Source organism: Pinus tabuliformis, chromosome 8, assembly GCF_031772625.1.
Source record: "Pinus tabuliformis cultivar Carrire ecotype Pingquan chromosome 8, CPIR1, whole genome shotgun sequence".
Taxonomy (NCBI): Eukaryota; Viridiplantae; Streptophyta; class Pinopsida; order Pinales; family Pinaceae; genus Pinus; species Pinus tabuliformis.
The window spans coordinates 1,881,542,663-1,881,568,104 of NC_142294.1; the positions used below are offsets into that span (position 1 = coordinate 1,881,542,663).

The following is a 25,442-nucleotide window of genomic DNA, read 5'->3' on the forward strand; positions in this document are numbered from 1 at the left end:
GGCTGTAGCTCTTGGGGTTGGGCCCAACCCAAGTGCCCAGTACCTCCTTTGTTTACCTTTATGTGTTTTTGCTACATTCTTAGAATAAAATCTGTTATTTAGATTAACATATTGCTTTGTTACTTAGGTCGTTTTTGATGATTAAAATAGCTTTTCATGTTCAGATTGATTTGATAGGTTAATAATAGAGAATATCTTCAGAAAAAGGCTAGCAAGCACCTCTGATCTCACCTCTCCCTCGGTGGGACCATGAGCTGGGACCAAGGTGACCTTGCTGCCACCAAAAACACTGTCTTTGCTTCATCATGCAATTATTAGTGTTAGATTCTCATTGGTAGAAGTTGATACCAGTTGTGGTTACATGCTCAGGTTCATGATTGCTTAGTTTTCATAGCTATTTCACATGATTTCGTTACAAATAAACTTCTGTTCATTTTCTTTGCTGCTATTTAGATTAGATTAGGTTAAAGTAGCTAGGTCCTTGATTTTCCGAGTCTTTGTTTGTTCAGTTTGAGAAATAACTTGCAGAGCACCTGTATTACCTCTCTATCTACCTTTCCTCCATCAGATAATCTACTCCAACCCTTAATCCATGATTCCTACCCTTCATTTGCCATACTTTTTCCACCTTGCCCTAATCTGTACATTCTTGTGCATCATCACTTCCTCCATCCTCGAACAAATCCAATCGCTCCTTAGCATCATTCACCAGGTCCTAGACCCTTTAACATCCTTATCCAACCTCCATTTCCACTTTCCCATCATTTTTCCTCCATCAACCTTCCAAAATCCTTTTCTCGGAACATCCTGTAGAAATTTCAGAACATCTTGTAGAACCCCTGCAGACTTCCTGTAGAAGCTCACGAACGCGGTTTCTTGATAGCCAAACTTTGTGAAACTCTCTAGAAGGGTGCTAGGGACCCCTTAGGCCCTCTTTGAACCTTCCCAACCATCTGCAAGCATTTCCTCTCGCCAATCCACCTCTGCACAGTCAAAATAGTCAAAGCACATGCATGATAATTCTGACAACTTATTCAAAAATACAAAAAGATGTTTTTTTTTCAGATGTTACTGTAGAAGTAGCTTAGACACATGCATTTTACCTTCCTAGAAGTCAATGGCATCTCTTTCAGTAGCTTGCATCCTCTTTCTTGCATCAGTAGGGCTAGCTGGTAAAATTAGGGTTTGCTAGGGTTTACGTTTCCTTTCAGCTTTCCAGTTTCTTTCTGCAAGTAGATTAGCCTTCTTTGAGTTAGCTTTCATCCATCAGTTAAAAAGCTTCTTCTAAGAGCTCATAGAAGTTGGCTTAAGCTCCTAGTGGACTTGTGCCAGCTGACCAAGTGACAGCCGCGGCAAGAGCTAGTACTTGTGCATACAGCACCGTCGCTTCCAAGTTTGTTACGAACTACCGGGTTGATAAGAGTAAAGAAGGGAATCCCAGGAGTTGCAACATTATTGCTGCAATACTAGAGCCCACCACACTCCATAGAGGAGAAGGGACAGACACAAGTATGATTCTAGCTCTGATTCAGATAGGCACTACGATCATCATCGATATCATCCTTACAAGAGGATTGATAGGGGATATTTTCCAGATGAATTTAAGAAAGCGATGACACCTACTTTTGATGGGGAAATGAAGAAACCACAGGGTGCAGAGGCATGGTTGCTTGGCATGAGGAATTTCTTCAGGTTGCATGCTTACTCAAAGAACATGAAAACTAGAGTAGCTACCTTTAGTCTCCAAGGCAAAGAAAACGTTTGGTGGGAAGATGTAAAGAATCTCAAGTGTATTCATGAGGAAGATTTGTCTTGGAGTGAGTTTGAGCGACTATTTAAGAAGAAGTACTTGTTAGAAAGGTACTTTGATGACAGGGAAAATAATTTGGTTCCAAGATAGATGATGAGTACACTAGTAAGTTCTTAGAGTTATTAAGATATGGGCCTTACCTCTCATAGGGGAAGGCCAAGATTTATAGGTTCATTAGTGGGTTACCGGTTGCATTTAAAGACAAGATTAAGTTCCAAGAGCCTAGATCTTTAGAGGAGGCCATTCCAGCTGAAGCATTACTATGAACAATCGAAGCAGAACATTGAAACTAAGCTAAGTTGGAGAGGTAATGTAAAGAACAAAGGAAAATGGGATAAAAAATGAGCAAGGCCATAGGGTATAGATAACAAGGAGAATATTGCACCACCTAAGAGGTTAAATGCATCAGATAGAGGACTGGGACATCAATCTGAAGAAAATAATAAGGATGGAGGCTGGAAGCTTATAAAGTGTTGGACTTGTGGCAAAGATCATCGCAAGAGAGATTGTCCACAGAATTAGGGTGGTAGACCTCAGATATACAATGCACAGGAGGTGCATACTATTGGAGATGTTGGTCATATTATTCCACGTATCTATGCATCCCTGGATAACAAACAAGCAAAGCATCAAACATTTATCATCAAGATGGATGGTAATATTTTTGATCAAGTTATTTCTATTTTCATTTACCATGGATCTAATGATAGCTATGTTAGTCCTGACTTGGTCGATAAGTGTGGTTTGAATAAGGAGTTTCATGCAAAGTCTTGGTTAGTGCAGTTGGCTATAGGTACAAAGAAGCAAGTGCATAATTGGGTAAGAGATTGCGCATTTGATTTAAATGGTATGCCTACTGAAACACATTTGAATGTATTATCGTTGGGTTCATACAATATGTTATTGGGCATGGATTGGTTGTATCTACATAGATCCAAGGTAGATTGTTATGACAAAGCTATTGAGTGTGTTGATGACAATGGAGAACCAAGAGTCTTTCAAGGTAAGAAGAAGGCCACATAAGTTAGGATGGTGACAACTATGCAAGCAAAGCGTAGCCGTAGGAAAGGGTGCAAGCTATTTTTAGTGCACATTTCTAGTGATAAGGGTAAGGAGGTTGAAAATGCAGATGTGTTGAACAAGTACCCGGTTTTACAGAAGTTCAGGGATTTATTTCTTGGGGACATTACAAAGTTTCCACCTCACAAGGAGGTAAACGTTTCTATTGAGTTAGTGCCAAGGGAAACTCCAATATCAAAAGCATCTTACAGGATGAGCACACTTGAGTTGGTTGAACTGAGGCTACAACTAAAGGAAATGTTGGAAAAAGGATATATTAGGCCAAGTGTATCACCATGGGGCACACCGATCTAGTTTGTGAAGAAGAAAGATGGTACTCTCAGATTATACATTGATTACAGGCAGTTGAACAAAGTGACTATCAAGAACAGGTACCCTTTGCCAAGGATTGATGACTTGTTTAGAACATGTACCACTCTCATATTTAGAAGTATCCAAATCACTCCCATAACGCCTACCTCACTAGCCAATACCAACAACAAGACAATGAGAGAAAGAACAATAAACCAAGACAATAATGAAATATAAACACAATAACACAATGCATACAAGTTTTCTTTTGAAAACTTCAACTCAAGAAAAACTCTTATAATATTTTTTAATAAAATTACTTATCGATTTATTTTTTCTATTTAATTTTTATAAATTTATTTTTTACCAATTTTTTTTGGGGATAAATTAGCTAGAAATTCCAAGGTGGAAGGGTTTCCAACCACTTATTGTGGTTCATTATCAAGACAGAGATATACAGTGTGGTTCATTATAAAGAGAAATAAATATTGTAGAGATAGAATGAAAAACAAATAAATAATAAATAATATTATATTCACATAAAACATTGGAAAATAAGTAAGAAAAAACATTTGAATTAAAAAGGAAATAAAAAAGAAATTTATAAAACCAAAAAATAACAAAAAATAACTAAAATAATGTCTTAAAAATAGAAATTTAAGCTTGGGTAGCTCAATTGGTAATTGTCTGGAAGTCTTGGGTTCAAATCTTGTGCTATCCCCTCTGGGGTGAGAAGTTAGACATGATAAAGATGTAGTCATATCAAGCTTACAAAAAACAAATAGAAATTTACCATAAAGAAGAACCAAAAGTGATAATTTTAAAAACACAAAATTATAAATCAATAATTATATGATTATTTTTATCTTAAAAATAAAGAATTAATAAAAAACAAAATGTAAACGAAAATTCTAAAGAAATTCTATTTTTTTAATAAATAATAAATATTTTTGAAAATTAGTAATAAATTAATAATGATATGATTATTTTTACTTTAAATAAATTAATAAATTAAATTAAAAAAATAAAAATTTAAAAACAGAATGTAAGGGAAAATTCTAAAGAAATCCTTTTTTTTTAAATAGATAATAAATATTTTTGAAAATATTAATAAATTAATAATGTTATGTTTATTTTTATTTTAAATAAATGAATAAAAAAATTTCCCCACGGGTTTTTTAAAATAAATAAATAGTTTTGAAAATAAATAACTATAGAATAAATTAATTAATTAATTATATATATATAATAATAATAATATTATTATTAATAAATAAATAATAAAAAAACAAAATACACTAAAGACTAGTCAAAACCAAAACTAAAAAGAATTTATTTAAAGAGTAAATAAGAATCACAAAAAACAAATGGGAAAATGAAAATCAACTAACGAAAAGAATGAGAATAAATATTTAAAAATTATAAAAATATAATCCAATGCCATGAAAAGGTAGGAAATAAATTTAATAAAAATAAAAATGGGAGCAATAAAAATAATAAAGTAGGATCGCTATTTCATTAATCAAAGGATTCAAGAGTATGTGGTCTACATAAAACATTGTAAGACTACATTTTGGGCTTTGGTGGAATATGTATGCTAAGAAGACAAAATTCTCAAGTCCGAGAAGAAAAAGCACAATATAGGGCGGAATATGTATGGTAAGAAGACAAAATTCTCAAGTCCGAGAAGAAAAAGCACAATTTATGTATAGATAAACAATATATGTATAGATAAGTCATTGCTAAGATAGATCATTTCCATCATCGTAAGTTTAGCGAGGCCATTGAAATTGAAAAAAAGTCGAAGAAACTAATGGAAGCTTAGAAGTTGTTGCATCCCATCCCTAAGTGTCTTCTTTTAATTTTATCCCTTCTTTCCTTGGCGATTCCCTTTCTTTTAGAACATTTTCTTTTTCATTGTTACTAAATTTGATTTCCCTCTCTTTTACCTTGAAAGTGTATGGTATTTTAATTCTATTCTATTCTATTTTATTTATTATTATTATTATTGGTTATGGTTGTTTTTCTTAATAAAATTTATTTGATTATATATTTTTATGTCTTTTATTTATTTTCGTTTTTTGAAAGTTGATTTTTCATTTTTTATTTTTATGACTTTTATTTACTCTTTAAATAAATTATTATTTAATTATTTGTCCTATTTGGTTCCTTTTATTATTTAATGGTTAATATTATTAATTAATTATTTTTTGATGTATATTTATTTATTGTTATTAATTAATTAATCAATTCAACAATTTCTTATTTTTCAAAATTATTTATTTATTTAAAAAATAGAATTTCTATACAATTTCCACTCCTTTGTTTTCTTTAAGTTTTTCTTTATTTATTTATTTAAAATAAAAATGATCATATTATTAATAATTTTTAAAAATATTTATTATTTATTATAAAAAATAAAATTTCTTAGAATTATCCTTTACCTTTTGTTTATTTAATTCTTTATTTTTAAAATAGAAATAATCATATTATTATTAATTTATAATTATTTGTTCTTAAAATCATCATTTTCTTTTGGGTTCTCTACGGTAAATTTATATTTTTAAGACTTTATTTTAATTATTTTTTGTTATTCTAGTTAATTCTTAGTTTAATGGATTTTCTTTTTGTTTTTTTTCAATTCAGATGATTTTTTTATTTATTCTCTCACGTTCTATGTGAATAGAACATTATTTTTTTTATTTTGTTGTAATCTAATTGTTATATCACTACAATATTTATTTATTCAACTTATCTATCTATGTCTTTATGATGAACAAGATTTTGAAATTTCTATGTGATTTAATAGGAAGAGACTTGGTTTATGATCATAAATATAGTTATATCATTCCAGTATTTATTTATTCCTTAGATGAACCTATCCATCTTTGTCTAATAATGAACTAGACTTTGAAATTTCTATATGATTTAACAAGAGATTTGGTTTATCATCATAAATCACAGAAATTTGCACTTAGAGAAAATTAATTTTTATTATTTTTAAAATTTAATTATGATAAATATTTTAATGTAAATTTGAAATTTAATTATAATATAAAATTTTAACTTAATTCTACTAATTATAATTATAATTTTTATTTTTATTTTAAATTTTAAATGAACTTAACTATATATATACAACCTTCTTAAAATTCTTATTAATTACTCTACAATTTAGTAAAAACACATTAAAAAAAATTACTATTTAAAACAAGCTAACAAACTATACAATAAAAATTAGAATAAAAATGTGTAAAACAAAACATACTGGAAGAAAGGCATCTTTATCTCAATTGCGGATTTCCCAATAAGCTCAAGAGACAAATCACTCGGAACCAAACTTACATCAGACAGGCCCCCATCGGCTATTAGTTTTCTACCCTACCAAAAGCATTTATCGTTCTAGGGCATTTATCGTTGATAAGTAGTTGAGATTGTGGCTTGTCACTTTATCTATGTAAATTTAAATTTCTAAAAACGTGATGTAGCTGATATTGAAATTTAAAACTAATATTATCGCTTATATTGATTACTAATATTATCGCTGATATTAAAACTAATATTATCGCTGATATTGAAATTTAAAACTAATATTATCGCTTATATTGATTAATTCAAAAAATACACACTTTCATGAAATTTTAACTCAAAGAGTAGATAGCCCGAGGAAATTTTCACACATATACTGGACGTGTCTGAATAAGTCTTTTGTGTTTAAAAAAACACACAAAACAAAAACATCTTCCAGCGGCTATATAAAATAATTATTATTATTTACGTGAAAAATACAGATATTGTGAACAATTTTGATACTGGAGTAGTAACGAAGATCACTTGCAGAGTTCATTCCATATCTGCTCATAATGACGAAGCGGTGGCTTGATAACGATCCTCCGGACATCAGGCTCTATGGGCTGGTAGCTAGGATATTGCCCAATACGTTAATTTGAAATACGATCTATTTCCCCCTAAAAATAGAGATTTTATTTACGTAAATTTTATTAAGTTATATATATATAACAACAATAAGCTTGTACAGTGGGATGATGAAGTGGCCAGTTAGCCGCACCATTGGTCCCCGATAACTGCATTCAGAAAGAAACTTGCAATAAATGTGTATGGAAGGTTCTCGCGGTGCCCCTATCTAGTTCGTGCTAGGGCACAGTTGATGTGCACATATTGCATCCAGTAAGTATGCAGACATATCGAATCTTTCTCACTCACCCTTGGGCATATGCTGAGCCTGTGCTACATGGGCCTTTAATTGTTGGGCCAATAGATCCATCCAGTTGAACGGCCTCCCAGCATTCATCATTGGTCCAATAAAATTGCCCACCCTTTAAGAAAGGTTTCAGTGAAATATTCTGCAAGTAAAGATAACCAAGCACTGGTAAGCCTTCCTGAGGGAAATTTTTTACTGTACACATGGGTGGGTGTCTGTAAAAACTTTGATGGATCTTTCACCCAGCATTTGATAATGTCTCTTGTGTTCACATAGTTGTGTGTGACATAGAAGGGTGAGTCCATGCGCTTTATTGGCTCGGGAAAGTGATACATCTTTTGAAATTCTTCTGCCTGCTCACACTGCTCAATGTCATGGTCTTCTCATGGATGTGTGAGACAATCTAGCTAATAATATTTGCACACGAGAAGGCAGGATACCTGCATGCAACCTTGTATACCCCTAACTTTCGGATGCTAAGATAAACCATTCATTCCTCTAAGTCTGCCTCAAAGTCCTTTGAAAAAGCATCTTTAATCTGTTTTCATGTCAGTGATGATCCCCTCTCTATAAACAGCTAAGTATCTGCATACATTGGAAAATCAATTGAATTTTTCTCAACTGCTTCCCCAGTACATCTCTCAGCAGTTTTCTTTGATGCATCTCTCTTAGATTCCATAGTAATAATGGTTACTGGAGAGGTTCTCAAGAAATGTTGTACCTGTTGGACAGCAAGGACATTCATGGCAAGCAAATGTCAGTGTAAAGCAAAACAACTTACAAGGTAAGTTCAAGCAGCAAACAAGGCACTAGATGGGGAGGATTACACGATTTTCTCTAGAAAGAAGGAACGGATGCCTCTGGGAACTACACTCTACACAGTCCCATCATCCAGGATGGAAGCTTGATGGTTGAAACTGCACAATGTGTAGTTCAACCGAGGTAGAGGCTTGGGAGAGACCGCGCATTGCGCAATCTCAATGGACAAGATGACAAGATGGATGTTGAAACTGCACAGTGCACAGTTGGAGCCAGTTTGGACTACACACTACATAATTCCAGAGGCCAAGCTTATGGCTTGAGCCTCATGATTGTGTAGTGCCAGCTGGGCAAAGTGAAAACCGACCAAGAGAAACCCAAATTTTCCCAAGGGAAGTGTGAAAACAAGAAGATCTAAGACTTAGTGTGAGGTTGAGTGCATATCTAACTAAGTGTAGATAAATGCATGTGAATCAAGTGCAGTAATTAATAAAATAGAAGGAAAATGAAGTATTTGAGGAGAGTCACTGCAACAACTACCATTGGTGAACTAATGTGACACTTGGGAAGGGAAATCTATAACTTAAAACAACACTTCTACAAGTTAAAAAATGTTAAAATGCCAGCAACCATGAACTTAGATAAATGAGTGAAGCAACACTCGCACAAGCCAAAAAATAAAAAGCGACATAAAAAAGCGGCAAAAGATGACAAAAGCAAAATCACTCAGAAAAGCATGGGTGATCACATCAAAGATTCCTTGATTTCCTCGGGAACTCTAGAGCTCCAATATCGAATGTGCAAATGATCTCTAAAAATGTCGATTAAATAGATTTGGACAAATTAGGGTTTATGATGTGCATGCCTAAAATCAAGGAAAAAGTGTCACTTGGTAGAAGTTTTTAAAAATAGAGCAAGTTCCTCCTTTGAGATACTAAAAATAAATCCCTAATTTTTAGGGATGTTTTTTTTTTATTTTTTCGAGGAAACTTGCCATGCACACTACTGGGAAAGATTGTGCAGTTCTGGGAACTGGGCAACTTTTCGACTTAGTGCACTACGCAGTTTCTGAGCTTAGTGAGGGTTGTACAATTTCTATGCTCAGTGTTGGGCTGCCTCCCATGGCTGCACAGTTTATGAGCTCAAGGCTCACTGGAAGTCATGACTGCGCAATTTCCATCATCAAGGTTGGTTGCCCTCAAGGATTGCACAGTTTCTAGAGGCAAGCCCAAAACTGTTGTGAGACCAAGTTGGGAAATGAGATTGTGACTTAGAAGAATCAACTAACTTAACAAACACAAGTGAAAATGAAAAGACAAGTCTCAATCAAATCATGAATACCTAGATCAATGCAAGATGAGTTGTTGTGGACAGTAACGAAGACTCTAAAATCGAAGCATATGCAAAATTTTGGAGGGTGGTTATAGTCGCTACAGAAGAACTCTTTCATTCATTGAGGTGTCAATAATAGGATGATTTTCCCCTTTTGAGGAAACAAACTCAAAGCTATTATTCCCTATAGAAAACATCAAATTTCTAGTCACGCATAAGTACGAGAGACAGGGTAACTTTTAACATTAAACATATATTGAACAAGATTTAAGTATGCTCCTCACCTGAATGCTCCTAGATGACTCACTGAGAATCAACATGGCCATACTCACACTAATAGAAATCACCTATGGATGATGATATGTTTTCACATTAAATGTGTGTGAAAGAAGAAAGTATTCACATGTTAAACGTTAAATTTATATATTGTCTAGACTTGAACATGTTAACTAGAAATCGAGCATGTACCTCTACCATGCGAAGTAGACCCATCAGAATCATGTATACTCATTCCTAAATCCCTTTCAACAGATCTATATGAAAGGGTTGTAAAATTTACACAAAATTGTCAATCACAAGTATGAGACACGTGTGATAAATTTTCATGCATTAAACATCTCACTTCAAGATTTATATTCAGATTTTACTTGAACCAACTCTATCAGATAGTTGGTTGTTTCTTGAAGGAAAAGTAATCAAATCACTATCACCAAGCTCAAGCGAGACCCATGCACCTATCAACAACGATACTTTTTCACATTAAACATGTGTCAAAGAAGAGTGTTCACATGTTAAACATTAAATTTATAGCCTATCGTTGAATATGTTTACTAGAAACTGATTGTGTACATGTAGTATGCCCAGAAGACCCCTCGAAATGTCATCTAATATGCTTGTTGGAACCTAACACAACTCCTCCTAAAAAGGGGCCATTGGAGGGGTTGTTCGATGCTATTGTTCCTATATAAAAGAGGAATATTTATTAATATTGATCTTGAACATTGGCATTCAACAAGAATTAAACTTAAATGGATTTAAATATTTTTATTAGTTAATATGAAAGAATAATGGTGCTAGAAAAGGGTTTGTATCAAAGAAAAATGTATAATGACATGACCTGGCTTGGAGTTGGGAATATTATGTCGTGCTATCAAAGCCTTAGTTTTAGAAAAATATCTATATGGGTAGAGGTCAATGTGGATTTGTTTGACTTTATTGTTATGGTGCATCTCACAAATCATTGATGGAGTTCAATGACCAATGCCTTCATCATTTTGAAGATTTGGTTGATTTCTTCAATGGCCTCACCTTTTTGGTGCTTCACATGGTTGTTTCTAGGCAATGATATGGTAATATGTCCATGATGTAGCCTAGCCACATTGTAGGGTAGTAGGGATGACATGGGAAAATATGCACAACCTAGGCAACAAATATGGTATCTTAAGGCCAACAATCACATCAATTCATTTGCAACTAAAATGTGCAAGATTGTTAATTCAAGTGATGTTGGAGTTCCAACAAGTGATATTCAGGCATGCAAATAGCCAAGTTGCGTAAGTGCAAACATGGAAGTAAGTTATGAAGGATAACATAGTGTTTGGAATATGACTCTTTGGGATGGTGACGTATGAAATCAGTACTAGGTATTTCGAAAACAAAAGGCTGACAATCAATTACATCTTATTTCTTCAACACTAAAATTCTTTTGTGTAACACCATGTGATAATATAACAAAGAACAAAAATATAGGATATAAACATGCCATGTAATTGAATTTATTATCAAAGAGGCTTTCAATTTCATCTCAAAATAAATTCTTCATGTGTAACTCATGCAGAGGTCATGACACTTATGTTGTATACTAGTCAATACACTTGATTATATGTATGCATGTTTGTATGTTTGTATGTATGTTAGTGTAGTCATTACATTCATTATGAATTTCTCTCGAAGTTCTAAAACAAGAATTTTTTGAGAATTTGTAATTTCAAAAATAGGTTATCACATAAACTATTTCATAATTGGTTAGTTGGAGAAATAAATTGTTCACTAAACTACTCAAACTAACATTCTTGACTTTTAAAAAATGTATAGTTAAGATATATGAGTTAGACCATTCCAATAATGTGAATTCATTGATTTTATTGAGATTGCAAACTCAACGAAAACCATCCCAGTAATGTGGATTCATTGATTTTATTTCCACATAATCATATGTCATCTGATTTGGTAAGGTCTAATAATGTGAAAAGAATACTACAATAGATATTATGTCCAAAGAAAGCCTTCCATAAGATTTAGGGTATTAAAAGATTACTGAATCCATAAAAAGACATGAACACCCATATCAACATCCATCTTTCCGGTCCAATTAATAATTTTTGCAGCACACATGGGGTTATCCGATTACTCTTGATAGTTTTTCTCATTTGCTACAGTGACTTTATATATTTGTAAAATTTCTGGTGAATATTCCTAAATAGCCGAAAAAATTTGCATATTATATTGTAATGTTTAGTGATGGGTCGGCCTCTAAAGCAGTTGGACACTCTTTTGTGACCCTTTTTAGGGAAGAATGAAAAGGTAAAGTTTAGTGATGGGACAAGAATACTACAACAAATATGTTTGTAGGAACGCCTTCAACAAGATTTGGGCCATTTCATACTGATATATCTACGCACTCTTAAATCCACGGAACTTTTTGGCCGTGATACGAGATTTCAAAATATGTAAATCATCGAACTTTTAAGGGTCTTGATAGATTAATGAAAACAAACCGTCATTCAATTTTCAAATTAAAATATATTTACATAATTAGTTGTATTCAAATCACGACGAAATGCATACGTCCGTCCGTGCAGTACGCAGTTGTCCCTTGGTTATTGAATTTGTGTCATAGGTTCTTGATAAAATTTATAAGAATTATCTAATAATTTACAAATTTCAGATATTTTAAATTTTTAATATTTTAAATCTATTATCTATTAAAAATTTATTTGAAAATAATAATAATAATTTTATTGGGATTGAGTATATTCTAAAATTGTTTCTGCTTGGTTAAGAAGGTGTTTTTTAGGAGGTAAGGAAATAGGTTAACCGTCCCAGAATCATCTAGCAGGAGTGAAAACCAAGACCCGGAAGCATCTAGCAGGAGTGAAAACCAAGACCCGGAAGCATCTAGCCAGAGTGAAAACCTGCCCATTACAGAGCACCAGTGAGTTATTCATTCCGGCCGGGTGGTTTATTTTGAATAAGAGTCCCAATAAAAATTAGAGATAGGCACTGTATAAAAATTAAAGATAACCCATGATTTTACAACTAAATTAAGATAAGTTTTCCAACTATACTGGTAAAAAAACCCATTACCCAACAAAAAGCCATTTTATCGGTTAGACAATACCGATGCAAGCCATTTTATAAATTTTCCCTGCCCCCAACATCCAGCTAAGGTTCAGTTCGTCTGCGATTTGCCAGGCACCGCTATCGGCCCCGAGATTGAAACAGATGACATTAGATGCACAAACATACGCAAGAATGTCGGGCTTGGCTGTCCACTTCTTCAGACTAGAGTTCTTCTTTATTGGCAACGAATATCCCAGTGGGGCTAACGTTTCCCAAAGATCAGTCTCGGTGATCTCCGCATATCTGACCGCCGCTGGATTGAATCTTCCGCAACTCTTTCCTGAGCTGCCGGAATGCATGCCTGGTGTGGGCGCAAATTGGAATCCCATGCCGGGAGGCCGCTGCGAAGAAATGGACGACGAAGGATGTTCCAACAAGAACGACTCACAGATCACATCATGACATAAAGTGCACATAGGCGCCACAAGGGAAACGCTTAAGACTGTAAATATAAACTTCTATTTATATGCCATAATAAAGTCTTTGCACACCTCTGAAACGTCCGTCCCCTTATCGACCATGGTCAGCCATCCACATTCCACCACACTCCCAATCTCTTTGCCTCCATCTTCATCACAATCACTCTGCTCCTCACCATCGGTACCACAACTCTGCTCCTCTTCCTCGTGGGAGCAATATACATGTATATTGCTATGCATGCACTCTTTAAACAAATGCGACTTTTCCGTCCACATAAACACATGTGCGCTTCTTCCACCTTTGTTTCCATGGAAGGACGAGTACTCCACCTCCGACTCACCATAATTACTCGGACGGAATGTTACACGAAACTCAAACGCCCTGCAGACATGGTAGGTGATGAAGAACATGAATATTGCACTATGTGATTGGATATTCTCTATCTCCAAATGAGATATGAGATCGTGAATTTTAAGATTGAACTTCTGCGCAATCCGTAGCATTTCTCCCCTCTCAAACATCTGCACAAGTATCATAATGTGGCGATTATTAATTATAATATTTCTTCTGTCTTCCTGAGAAAAATTAAACACCCACCTTGTCATCATCCATTCTTCCACTAAAGATGGCCGTTGACGGCTTTTGATGAGAAGGCGAAATCTGCACATATTTTCCAAAAACGACTTGAGCATTCAACAACACAAGCATTAAATTTAAATTGTGATATTCATCAGTAAATAAATATTAAGATTGAGTGATGAGAGTCTATTTTGATGATAAATGAGTTTTTATTCGAAACGTTGTACGGATAACATATATTACATAATGCTATTTTGAAAATCTCAGACAATCTCTCTTTTTCTCTCAAGAAATATTGACGGTTTTTGTTAGAATGAATCTTTGATATAATGAAGACCATATACTCACCAAAAATTCGTAAATGTCATTCCAGATAACTCTGTTATCCGTTGAAACGTTTAGACAATCCATCCGTTCCCGCTGACTCAATCCTTCTACCCTCTGCAGCTTCCAACATTTCTCCGCTTTGATCTGTTCCAATGATATTAGTCCTTCTACATTCAGGTTTTCCAGTTTAAAACACCCATTTATGTTGAGGAATTTAAGGTTTCCTAGATTTGAAAGACTTGTTAATGTCTTCAATCCCCAGCACTTTTGCATGTTTAGGCTTACTAGTCCCGATGGCAAGGCATTAACCCGGATCAGTTTAATATTCTCAGAAAGATCCATACTTTCAAGCCTGGGATAAACACCTTCGGGAATGGTTATTTCTGATATGGCTGTGTTCTTCAAAGTGAAATCCCTTAAAATCCTCATTTCAACTCCTAAATGTAAGTTTTCAACCTCCGCGTTCCCTTGATCCTGAAAAGTAAAGTCAGATAGAGGACAACTTTCTATAGCCAAAACTTTGATATTGGACGCCGCAATTCCTATTGGTAAGATTTGCTTTAGACCAGAGCATTTAATCAGGAACAACTCTGTTAAGCCCTTTAATTTAGACAAAGAAAGTGGCAACTCTGTTAACTCTGGGCTCCCTATCGTTAGTTGTTCTAACTTGTCGAGCATTGCCAAGTTCTCAGGTAACTGTAATAAATCAGTACCTCTTAAATTAAGATACCTTAAATGCATTTGATACGGGATTCTCTCCGGCAAGTATACCAATTTAGCACAGTCTTTGAAGTCAACGTACTCAAGTGTGGAAATTTCTCCTAAAGTATCCAGTGAGATTGACAGGTTGAAGCAGTGTTGTAATGATAGATATTGAAGTTGCAATAACTTGGGAAAGGTATTGGGCAATTCAGTCAGTTGAGAGCAACCAGAGAGATCTAAATGCCTTAGATTTGGAAGTTGGGAAAAATCAATTGGAAGTGATTGCAGGAATCCTAGATTTTTCAACACTAGCCTTGTCAAAGTTCTCATCCCTGTAACCAAATTTTCTAGATAGCGAAACAAAGAAGATCCTGTTTGCCTAGACGGGGAAATTAAAGATCTTCTCTGCCGTGAAGATTCTGCTTGCCCGGACTTAGCTGAGATATGTGCCGAGCGACCCGTAAAAGTTTTGGGTTGCGTGTAGGCAATAATCAACTCAGTTAATTGCGTCGGAAGCTGAAAAGAACATAAAATCTCTTAGTTTAATTCAAGATGGAACAAAATGAACGACAAAATAATCGCTGAGATGTACTTACGTCATGACCAAAGTTGGCGAATAATCGTTCAACGCTGTTACCGGGACCCTGAATTTCCAAAACTTTCAATCCTCGCAAAGACATCGAGCGGAGGAAGTCGAAGGAGACATTAAGGGGTATGTTGAAACGATCCAGAGACATGAAACTGCGCCTAGGCTTCATGTTGGTATGACTGCGCAAGCGAAGCCATACCAACTCTCCCACCATGTTCCACGAGTCGAATGGCAAATCCCGAAACGCACCTTCAACTGCTAGAAGACGCACACCTTCAACACTAATGTCATTCATGAAACAAGCTGAATTCTCATCATTCGCGAACTGTTTCTTATCTTCCGTAGACCGGATTCCCCGTATCTGTAAGCTTGACAAGGCCTTGGCCTTTGATCCGGCCTGGCAATCACGTGAATCTCGCTGCAAATTAAACTGAATATCTTTTCAACCATACTAAAATAAAATAATAGAAAAGGCCAAATACGCATACCTGCGACTGCAACATTTCCTCTATGTCATTCAACGAGCTAAGCCGTAATGGGTTACAAGTAGGGAACACGCGATACTCTTCGCGGGCAATATGTCTCGCCAATTCCCTAAGTTGATCGTGCATTGTAAGTTTATAACTCCCATACCCGTAGCCTATCATCTGAATAAACAAAATAAATAGTTACCACGAGGGAGGGAGAGATTGCCAAGATGAATAAACACTGGTTTCCTAGCTCAACATAATACTTACGGGGTTTTCCTTTCTTCTACAGTCAATTTCATCATCCGACTGCGTGTCATAATGAATCTCCAAGAGACATTTTTGACGAAGACTTTCGAGATGGTCTCCAATTCTGTTGTTGCCATGTAATCCTTCCAAGACTCTAATAGCTAAATCCTTTTCCTCGCCAACCAAGAAACAACCGATGTCCAAGAATACCTCCTTCTCTTCGGGGTCCAGGGCTTCGAAACTCACTCTTAACGAGTTTATTATTTCGTATGGCAGTGTTGTACACAACTTTTCCAACTGCCGCGTCCAGTACTGTTTGTCATACCGACCAACAAAGAGTCCTCCCAAAACTTTCAAGGACAAAGGCAAACCCCCACAAATTTTTAACAACCGCTCAACTAAATCTCCTAGTTCTTCAGATGGCTTGGATTGAGAAAAAGCATGCCGGCAGAAGAGCTCTCGAGCATGCTTTCTATGTAATGGCTTTACATCATAGACTAAAGTTTTTGCAGAAGAGCGTCTGAGTAAATCCTTATCACGAGATGTGATCAATATCAGACTCCCGGATGCCACGGCATCCACATCTAGTAGGCTCTCTATCTGATCCATATTATCAACATCATCCAGAACGATAAAAACTGGGGGGAGACGTGGCAGGCAATCTCGTAAAGTACGTCTCCCTTCCCAGATAGTGTCAATATGCTGCAAATTATAATTTCCCATCATATCACGAAGGAGCTTCTTCTGCAAAGATTGCAAACGCCTTTTTCTGACTTCACATAAGATACTTGATCTACTAAAGTCCGAGTGTTTCAGGTTGTAAAGGTGTCTAGCAAGAGTTGATTTTCCAACACCGCCCATTCCTGTAATCCCTACAATCGTTGTAGCGTTTGAATGGCTGTGTTTCAGAATTTCATTTTGGAAATCTTCAGCGACTTGGTCAAGGCCAACTGGGTATTTAGCTACGTCTAATGCTTGCCGTTTAAAAACCTCTTTCATTACACCAGCCACGATTTCCTCCAAAATTTCCCCATAGTCACTGAAAAAGCAAAGAGATATATTCACTCATTAGGGTTAGCACTTGGAAATCTTAGAACTGTATATGATAAATTCAAGGTTAAATAAATATACTTGTCGAAGGTCAAGCTTTATGTATTTCTGATGAAAAGTGTAAAGTCCAGGAAAATGTTCAAGGGTTTTCTATATTCTACACAGTATTCCAAAAGAATGATTAACCATAAAATACTCATTTTCTCTAATATTTTATAATTCTGATGGACATCGAATATGACGAAAAATTCAGGTTGCCAATAAATATATACATTAAAGGTTTTGCAGAAGTATGGACTCACCTCCCATTCGTTTTGAACAGCAGGCCACAAATCTTCGAGGCTTGATTGAGGGCTGTCTTCCAATTCTTGATGACTTCGGCCGTAACTCTGGCTTTGTGTTTGTGTTTTTTGAAAACTTCTGCATAACGCCCTTTCTCAATGTGACGAAGGTCCGAAGGCTCAACGTCGGCATACACCGGAATAATCTTGGTGTTGCGGTCATGGCGTGATCTCAAAATCCAACACAATTCATCCAGGCACCATTTCGATTCAGCATAACGCTCAGAAAATATGGTCACATGAACCAGAGCGCTCTGAATGGCGCCGAGGATAGCAGGAGAAATATTATCCCCCGCACGAAATTCGTCCTTATCCAGAAACACGCTCAACCCATAGCTTCTGAGGCGATGATAGATGAGGCTCGCAAGAGTCCTCTTGACGTCGGGTCCCCTGTGATTTATGAAAACTTGGTATGGTGACGCCACTGGCACTGTCTCTGGCAATTGCTCCATTGATGATATGGGCTCCGATCAAAGATGACAGGAACGCTTCGCGTGCAAGAGAGACAAATATTGATGAGGCAACTAGAAGATTATGAGAGAAATGCGAACGGTATTTAAAATGGATTTGCTCTATATAGGATAAGTGTAAGAGGGATTATATGGCTATAAATGACTCCCAGTATGTCTGGTAGCCGTCTTTCCATCATCATTAATAATGATAGAGAGTGGTTTTACTTTAATCAGGTGAGGCAGCGAACTATAGAGCCCTTCATATTCAACAGTCACGGAGAGAAGCAAGAAATCATAGATCCCATTGCATTCAACAAACGCCCACTGAAAGAAACCACAGAAACTATCTCATTCAACAGTGATGGAACCCACTCGTATTAAACAAAAATATCCAGAAGCAAAGTCAATGAAGTGTTGGAACCACGGAACCCACTCGTATTAAACAAAAATATCCAGAAGCGAAGTCATTGAAGTGTTGGAACCCCAGAACCCACTCAATATACAGAAGCGAAGTCAACGAAGTTTTCAAATCGGGTAAAGTAATTATTTTAGCTATAAGGCTAAAGATGGTTTATGTCACACATTATTTCTTCATCTAGTTTATGGGACAGATTATTTCTTTATCTGTTTAATGTATTTTGTCTTTTATGTGAAGTTTTATAATAAATGCTCTGAGCTTTTAGACAAATTCTCTTAAATAACTTATCTCAAGAGCTAGCTGCTAGCATATCTACATAACTTTCCCTGTTGTCTTTGAAAGCCTCGCATTCTAAGATGAAATGCTTTTCTATTTCCACTTTTCAAAAAAACAAAAAATGTATACTTTTTCCTCTCACAATTTTTTTTGACCTTTTCGAACATCTTTTTTTTTTCCGAAGGTGGTAAAACCTATCAACTCAGGTGTCAAACCAACAGTGAGGACAGCCATCTCTGGCTGCTATCCGCGAATGCTGGGTTTGACTCATCACTGTTAAATATGAAAACCACGCCACCTGGCATAACCCTACTGGTGGTCCGTAATCGGGAGCAGGCTCTCACTCCTGCCAGATGCCTCTGGGTCTTGGGCCGTTAACCTGTTTCCTTACGTCCGAGGAAGACGAGCTCTTAGCCAAGCAGAAGCAGTTTTACGGCATACTCCAGGCCGAACCTTTTCCAACATCTTATTTCACAACAGAGTTGATAAAAATTAATTTTTATATAATACGTAAATTATATAATTATAGGACTAAAAAATTAGTAATAAAACCACTAAACCATCTCTTATTAAACAAAGCATATACACGAGCAAAGTCAATGAAGTCTTCGAATTGGGTAAAGCACTACGTGATAGTGCATCAATTATTATAATTTTAGTTATCCGGACGAAGGATTAGTGATGGAACCACAGAACCCATCTGGTATTAAACAAAAAAAAAATCCGCAAGCGAAGTCAATGAAATCTTCAAATCGGGTAAAGCACGAAAAGATAGTACATCAATTATTATGATTATAATTATACGTATGAAGGATTAATGAAGAAAACTGAGGTCTTATAGTTGGGTACATTTTGAAAATATAGTTAAAACAAAAGAGAGGAGACATCTCAGCTACCAATGCATACGACAATGCCATGGGTCTCTTTTTATGGTTATATACATGGAAAGTAGAAATCTTGATTACTTTTTTCAGCAAAATCTGCAACATTTTCAAAGAAAGCTGCAACCAGGGATATCTCAACCCACTTAATTTAGAGTTGAGAGTGAAATTTCAACAAATTGCACGAAAATTTAAATGCAAAATTCATGTTGTTTTCATGTTGTCATTACTATCTTTTTCTATTGGTCTAGGTCTCTAGTAGCACTCACAATCATAGAACGAAAATTTAAATGCAAAATTCATGTTGTTTTCATGTTGTCATTATTATCCTTTTCTATTGGTCTAGGTCTCTAGTAGCACTCACAATCATAGACCAACAATGAATCAATTGGAAATTGATGGAGGACTACTCACTTTTCTCACCATTAAATAGATTTTATAATAAAGTGAGAACTTTTATTAAATAGACTCTATAATAAAGTGAGAAATTTTATTAAATAGATTTTATAATAAATTAAGAAATTTTTAGAATTAGAGAAATGATGATTTGTGGATGGCTTATAGAGATATCCAAAACTAATAAAAACTTTCAAAAAAATATTTAGACTAATAACTTTCAAAAGTATGGTCTTAAAATTGATTAACTCATAATGAAACCTACCTATCTCACTATTTTAGTTAATAGGGGAGGTTATACTTTAACACTCTCCTTTAATTTCAATTATTAAATTCATCAACACTAATAATGCTAAGTGTTGAACTCTCCACAATGGTTTGGTGAAGATATATGTTATTTGATGTTGATCTCTAAATCCACAAAATTGAATAGAAATTTCACCATTGTTGACAAGCTCAAAATGTCACCATATGAATGTTGTGTGTGTGTGTGTGTATATATATAAAATTTCGTGCTATAAATCTAGAGTTGTTCCATATTGGCGTAACCAGAGCCAATTGGTCTAAAAATTTACTATAGTCTAAGGGTGCAAGTTTGTCACCTGATGTCTCCTCTGTTTTCATAGTTACAAGAGTAAGATATCCATTATTTTGCATAGTTATAGGGGTAACATCTAGGTCTAGTAGAGTGTGAACCATTAAGCTAATATGAGGGGTAGGCCTCACTTCTCATAAATGTGAATAAAACCTATATATGTGTAAGAACATAGCTAGAGTAAAAATACATTAATACATGACCAAATATTTACTTATATAACAAAGATTATTATATTTAATAGAGGAATGCTAAATATGGTAAACCTTTGGTTATTACAAGGAGAGAGTGACAATTTGTAATGTTTAACTTTTTTATAATAAAAGTTTGTTTATATGATTATGGCATAAATATAGATATTCATGCAAAGATCTAAAGTTATGTTTAATTTTAGTACATCTTAGCAAAGGTGTATATTAATGTGAGTTTGCAATAACTTTTAGGGAGTAATTTGATGTTTGAAGTGGATAAATTAATTACATTATTTCCTATCCATGGACCCTCAATGTTCCAAGAGGGAGTGATAAGGATTGATTTTCTAACTTATCTAATGCCTATTCAAGTCTCTTAAAACATGTTTGACTTGAATGTTAGGGATCCAAGTGAATGAACTAAAAATTATTTTGTTTGGTTAAGGAAGAAAATAACTTGGTTGATACTCTTTGGAATTATACATGTTCTCTCCATTAACCTGGGTAGGGAATGTTTAAGGAAGAAAATTAGCAACACTATGACACCCACTTCATTACCCCAAATTTTGTAATGTAAATAAGAACATATAATGTTGGGGTGTCAGTATTGATGCTATGCTATAAAACTCTATTATATGTTGTAATGTTTATTTTTATTAATAAAAATTCTAGAGTTGAAGAAAGGGGATAACCAACAGATTATGATGCCTTGGGGAGGTGGAAAATTTTACTTAAGAGGAAATTATTCTAATATTTATGAGGCTAAAGATAGCCTATGGGACAGATTATTTCTTCATATGTTTGATGTATTTGGTCTCTTTTCTGTGAAGTTTTACAATAAGCGCTCCCAGCTTCTCAACAAACCCCTCACTAAATAGTTTATCCCCAAAGCTAGCTGCGAGCATATCTGCATAACTTTCCATGTTGTCTTTGAAAGCCTCACATTCCAAAATGAAATACTTTTCTGTTTCCACTTTTCCAAAAATAAAAATAAAAATTCTCTCACAATTCTTTTGGCCTTATCTAACAGGTAGACTGTTATGACAAAGCTATTGAGTGTGTTGATGACAATGGAGAACCAAGAGTCTTACAAGGTAAGAAGAAGGCCATATAAGTTAGGATGGTGACAACTATGCAAGCAAAGCGTAGCTGTAGGAAAGGGTGCAAGCTATTTGTAGTGCACATTTCTAGTGATAAGGGTAAGGAGGTTGAAAATGCAGATGTGTTGAACAAGTACCCGGTTTTACAGAAGTTCAGGGATGTATTTCTTGAGGACATTATAGAGTTTCCACCTCACAAGGAGGTAAACGTTTCTATTGAGTTAGTGTCACGGGCAACTCCAATATCAAAAGCATCTTATAGGATGAGCACACTTGAGTTGATTGAACTGAAGCTACAACTAAAGGAAATGTTGGAAAAGGGATATATTAGGCCAAGTGTATCACCATGGGGCGCACCGATCTAGTTTGTGAAGAAGAAAGATGGTACTCTCAGATTATACATTGATTACAAGCAATTGAACAAAGTGACTATCAAGAACAGGTACCCTTTGCCGAGGATTGATGAATTGTTTAGAACATGTACCACTCTCATATTTAGAAGTATCCAAATCACTCCCATAATGCCTACCTCACTAGCCAATCCCAACAACAAGACAATGAGAGAAAGAACAATAAACCAAGACAATAATGAAATATAAACATAATAACAAATGCATACAAGTTTTCTTTTGAAAAATTCAACTCAAGAAAAACTCTTAGAATATTTTTTTAATAAAATTACTTATCGATTTATTTTTTCTATTTATTTTTTATAAATTTATATTTTACCAATTTTTTTTTTGGGATAAATTAGATAGAAATTCCAAGGTGGAAGGGTTTCCAACCACTTATTATGGTTCATTATCAAGACAAAGATATATAGTATGGTTCATTATAAAGAGAAATAAATATTGTAGAGATAGAATGAAAAACAAATAAAAAATAAATAATATTATATTCACATAAAACATTGGAAAATAAGTAAGAAAAAACATTTGAATTAAAAAGGAAATAAAAAAAGAAATTTATAAAACCAAAAAATAACTAAAATAATGTCTTAAAAATAGAAATTTACGCTTGGGCAACTCAATTGGTAATTGTCTGGAAGTCTTGGGTTCAAATCTTGTGCTATCCCCTCTGGGGTGAGAAGTTAGACATGATAAAGATGTAGTCATATCAAGCTTACAAAAACAAATAAAAATTTACCATAAAGAAGAACCAAAAGTGATAATTTTAAAAACACAAGATTATAAATCAATAATTATATGATTATTTTTATCTTAAAAATAAAGAATTAATAAAAAAACAAAATGTAAAGGAAAATTCTAAAGAAATTCTATTTTTTTAATAAATAATAAATATTTTTGAAAATTAGTAATAAATTAATAATGATATGATTATTTTTACTTTAAATAAATTAATAAATTAAATTACAAAAAAAAAAATTGAAAACAGAATGTAAGGGAAAATTCTAAAGAAATCCTATTTTTTTAATAAATAATAAATATTTTTGAAAATATTAATAAATTAATAATGATACGCTTATTTTTATTTTAAATAAATGAATAAAAAAAATTCCTAATGGGTTTTTTTAAATAAATAAATAATTTTGAAAATAAATAACTATTGAGTAAATTAATTAATTAATAATAGCAAAAATATATATATATATATATATAATAAAACAAAATAGGCTAAACACCAGTGAAAACCAAAACTAAAAAGAATTTATTTAAAGAGTAAATAAGAATCACAAAAAACAAATGGGAAAATGAAATCAACTAATGAAAAGAATGAGAATAAATATTTAAAATTATAAAAATATAATCAAATGCCATGAAAAGGTAGGAAAGAAATTTAATAAAAATAAAAATGGGAGCAATAAAAATAATAATGTAGGACCGCTATTCCATTAATCAAAGGATTCAAGAGTATGTGGTCTACATAAAATATTGTAAGACTATCTTTTGGGCTTTGGTGGAATATGTATGGTAAGAAGACAAAATTCTCAAGTCCGAGAAGAAAAAGCACAATATATGGGGCAATATGTATGCTAAGAAGACAAAATTCTCATGTCTGAGAAGAAAAAGCACAATATATGCATAGATAAACAATATATGTATAGATAAGTCGTTGCTAAGATAGATCATTTCCATCACCCTAAGTTTAGGGAGGCCATTGAAATTGAAAAAAAGTCGAAGAGACTAATTGAAGCTTAAAAGTTGTTGCATCCCATCCCTAAGTGTCTTCTTTTAATTTTCTCCCTTCTTTCCTTGGCTATTCTCTTTCTTTTAGAACATTTTCTTCTTCATTGTTACTAAATTTGATTTCCCTCTCTTTTACCTTGAAAGTGTATGGTATTTTAATTCAATTCAATTCTATTTTATTTATTATTATTATTATTATTATTGGTTATGGTTTTTTTTTTTCATAAAATTTATTTGATTATATATTTTTATGTCTTTTATTTATTTTCGTTTTTTGAAAGTTGATTTTTCATTTTATCTTTTTATTTTTATGACTTTTATTTACTCTTTAAATAAATTATTATTTAATTATTTGGCCTATTTGGTTCCTTTTATTATTTAATGGTTAATATTATTAATTAATTATTTTTTTTATATATATTTATTTATTGTTATTAATTAATTAATCAATTCAACAATTTCTTATTTTTCAAAATTATTTATTTATTTAAAAAATAGTATTTCTTTACAATTTCCACTCTGTTTTCCTTAAGTTTTTCTTTATTTATTTATTTAAAATAAAAATTATCATATTATTAATAATTTTTTAATAATTTTTAAAAATATTTATTATTTATTATAAAAAATAAAATTTGTGAGAATTTTCCCCTACCTTTTGTTTATTTAATTCTTTATTTTTAAAATAGAAATAATCATATTATTATTAATTTATAATTATTTGTTTTTAAAAACATCATTTTCTTTTGGGTTCTCTATGGTAAATTTCTTATTTTAAGACTTTATTTTAATTATTTTTTGTTATTCTAGTTAATTCTTAGTTTTATGGATTTTCTTTTTGTTTTTTTTTCAATTCAAATGATTTTTTTTTATTATTTATTCTCTCCGGTTCTATGTGAAAAGAATATTATTTTTTTATTTTGTTGTAATCTAATTGTTATATCACTACAATATTTATTTATTCAACTTATCTATCTATGTCTTTATGATGAACAAGATTTTGAAATTTCTATGTGATTTAATAGGAAGAGACTTGGTTTATGATCATAAATATGGTTGTATCATTACAATATTTATTTATTCCTTGGATGAACCTATCCATCTTTGTCTGATGATGAACTAGACTTTGAAATTTCTATATGATTTAACAAGAAAGACTTAGTTTATGATCATAAATCACAGAAATTTGCACTTAGAGAAAATTAATTTTTATTATTTTAAAAATTTAATTATGATAAATATTTTAATGTAAATTTGAAATTTAATTATAATATAAAATTTTAACTTAATTCTACTTAATTATTATTTTTATTTTTATTTTAAATTTTAAATTAACACACTCTCTCTATATAACTTTCTTAAAATTCTT

At 33.3% G+C, this 25,442-nt stretch overlaps 1 protein-coding gene across 1 annotated transcript; it reads right to left on the bottom strand.

Moving 5' to 3' along the window:
• Window positions 1-12,805: 12,805 nt before the first annotated feature.
• Window positions 12,806-18,072, bottom strand: LOC149243910 (uncharacterized). Its single transcript, XM_089371342.1, has 7 exons — window positions 17,582-18,072; window positions 16,251-17,268; window positions 16,002-16,160; window positions 15,521-15,910; window positions 14,244-15,440; window positions 13,914-13,976; window positions 12,806-13,837 (listed from the first exon to the last, which is right to left on the bottom strand). Exons 1-7 carry the CDS (start codon window positions 18,070-18,072, stop codon window positions 13,355-13,357), a joined length of 3,801 nt encoding a protein of 1,266 aa, XP_089227468.1. The 3' UTR covers window positions 12,806-13,354.
• Between the last annotated feature and the right edge of the window lie 7,370 nt (window positions 18,073-25,442).

What these genes read in the sequence shown, in the direction of transcription:
- LOC149243910 (XM_089371342.1), bottom strand. Translation starts at nt 18,072, where the DNA reads ATGGAGCAATTGCCAGAGACAGTGCCAGTGGCGTCACCATACCAAGTT. An exon ending in AGGAAATGTTGCAGTCGCAG is followed by an intron (nt 15,911 to 16,001) that starts GTATGCGTATTT and finishes CGTGATTGCCAG; the next exon opens with GCCGGATCAAAGGCCAAGGC. An exon ending in TCGCCAACTTTGGTCATGAC is followed by an intron (nt 15,441 to 15,520) that starts GTAAGTACATCT and finishes TGTTCTTTTCAG; the next exon opens with CTTCCGACGCAATTAACTGA.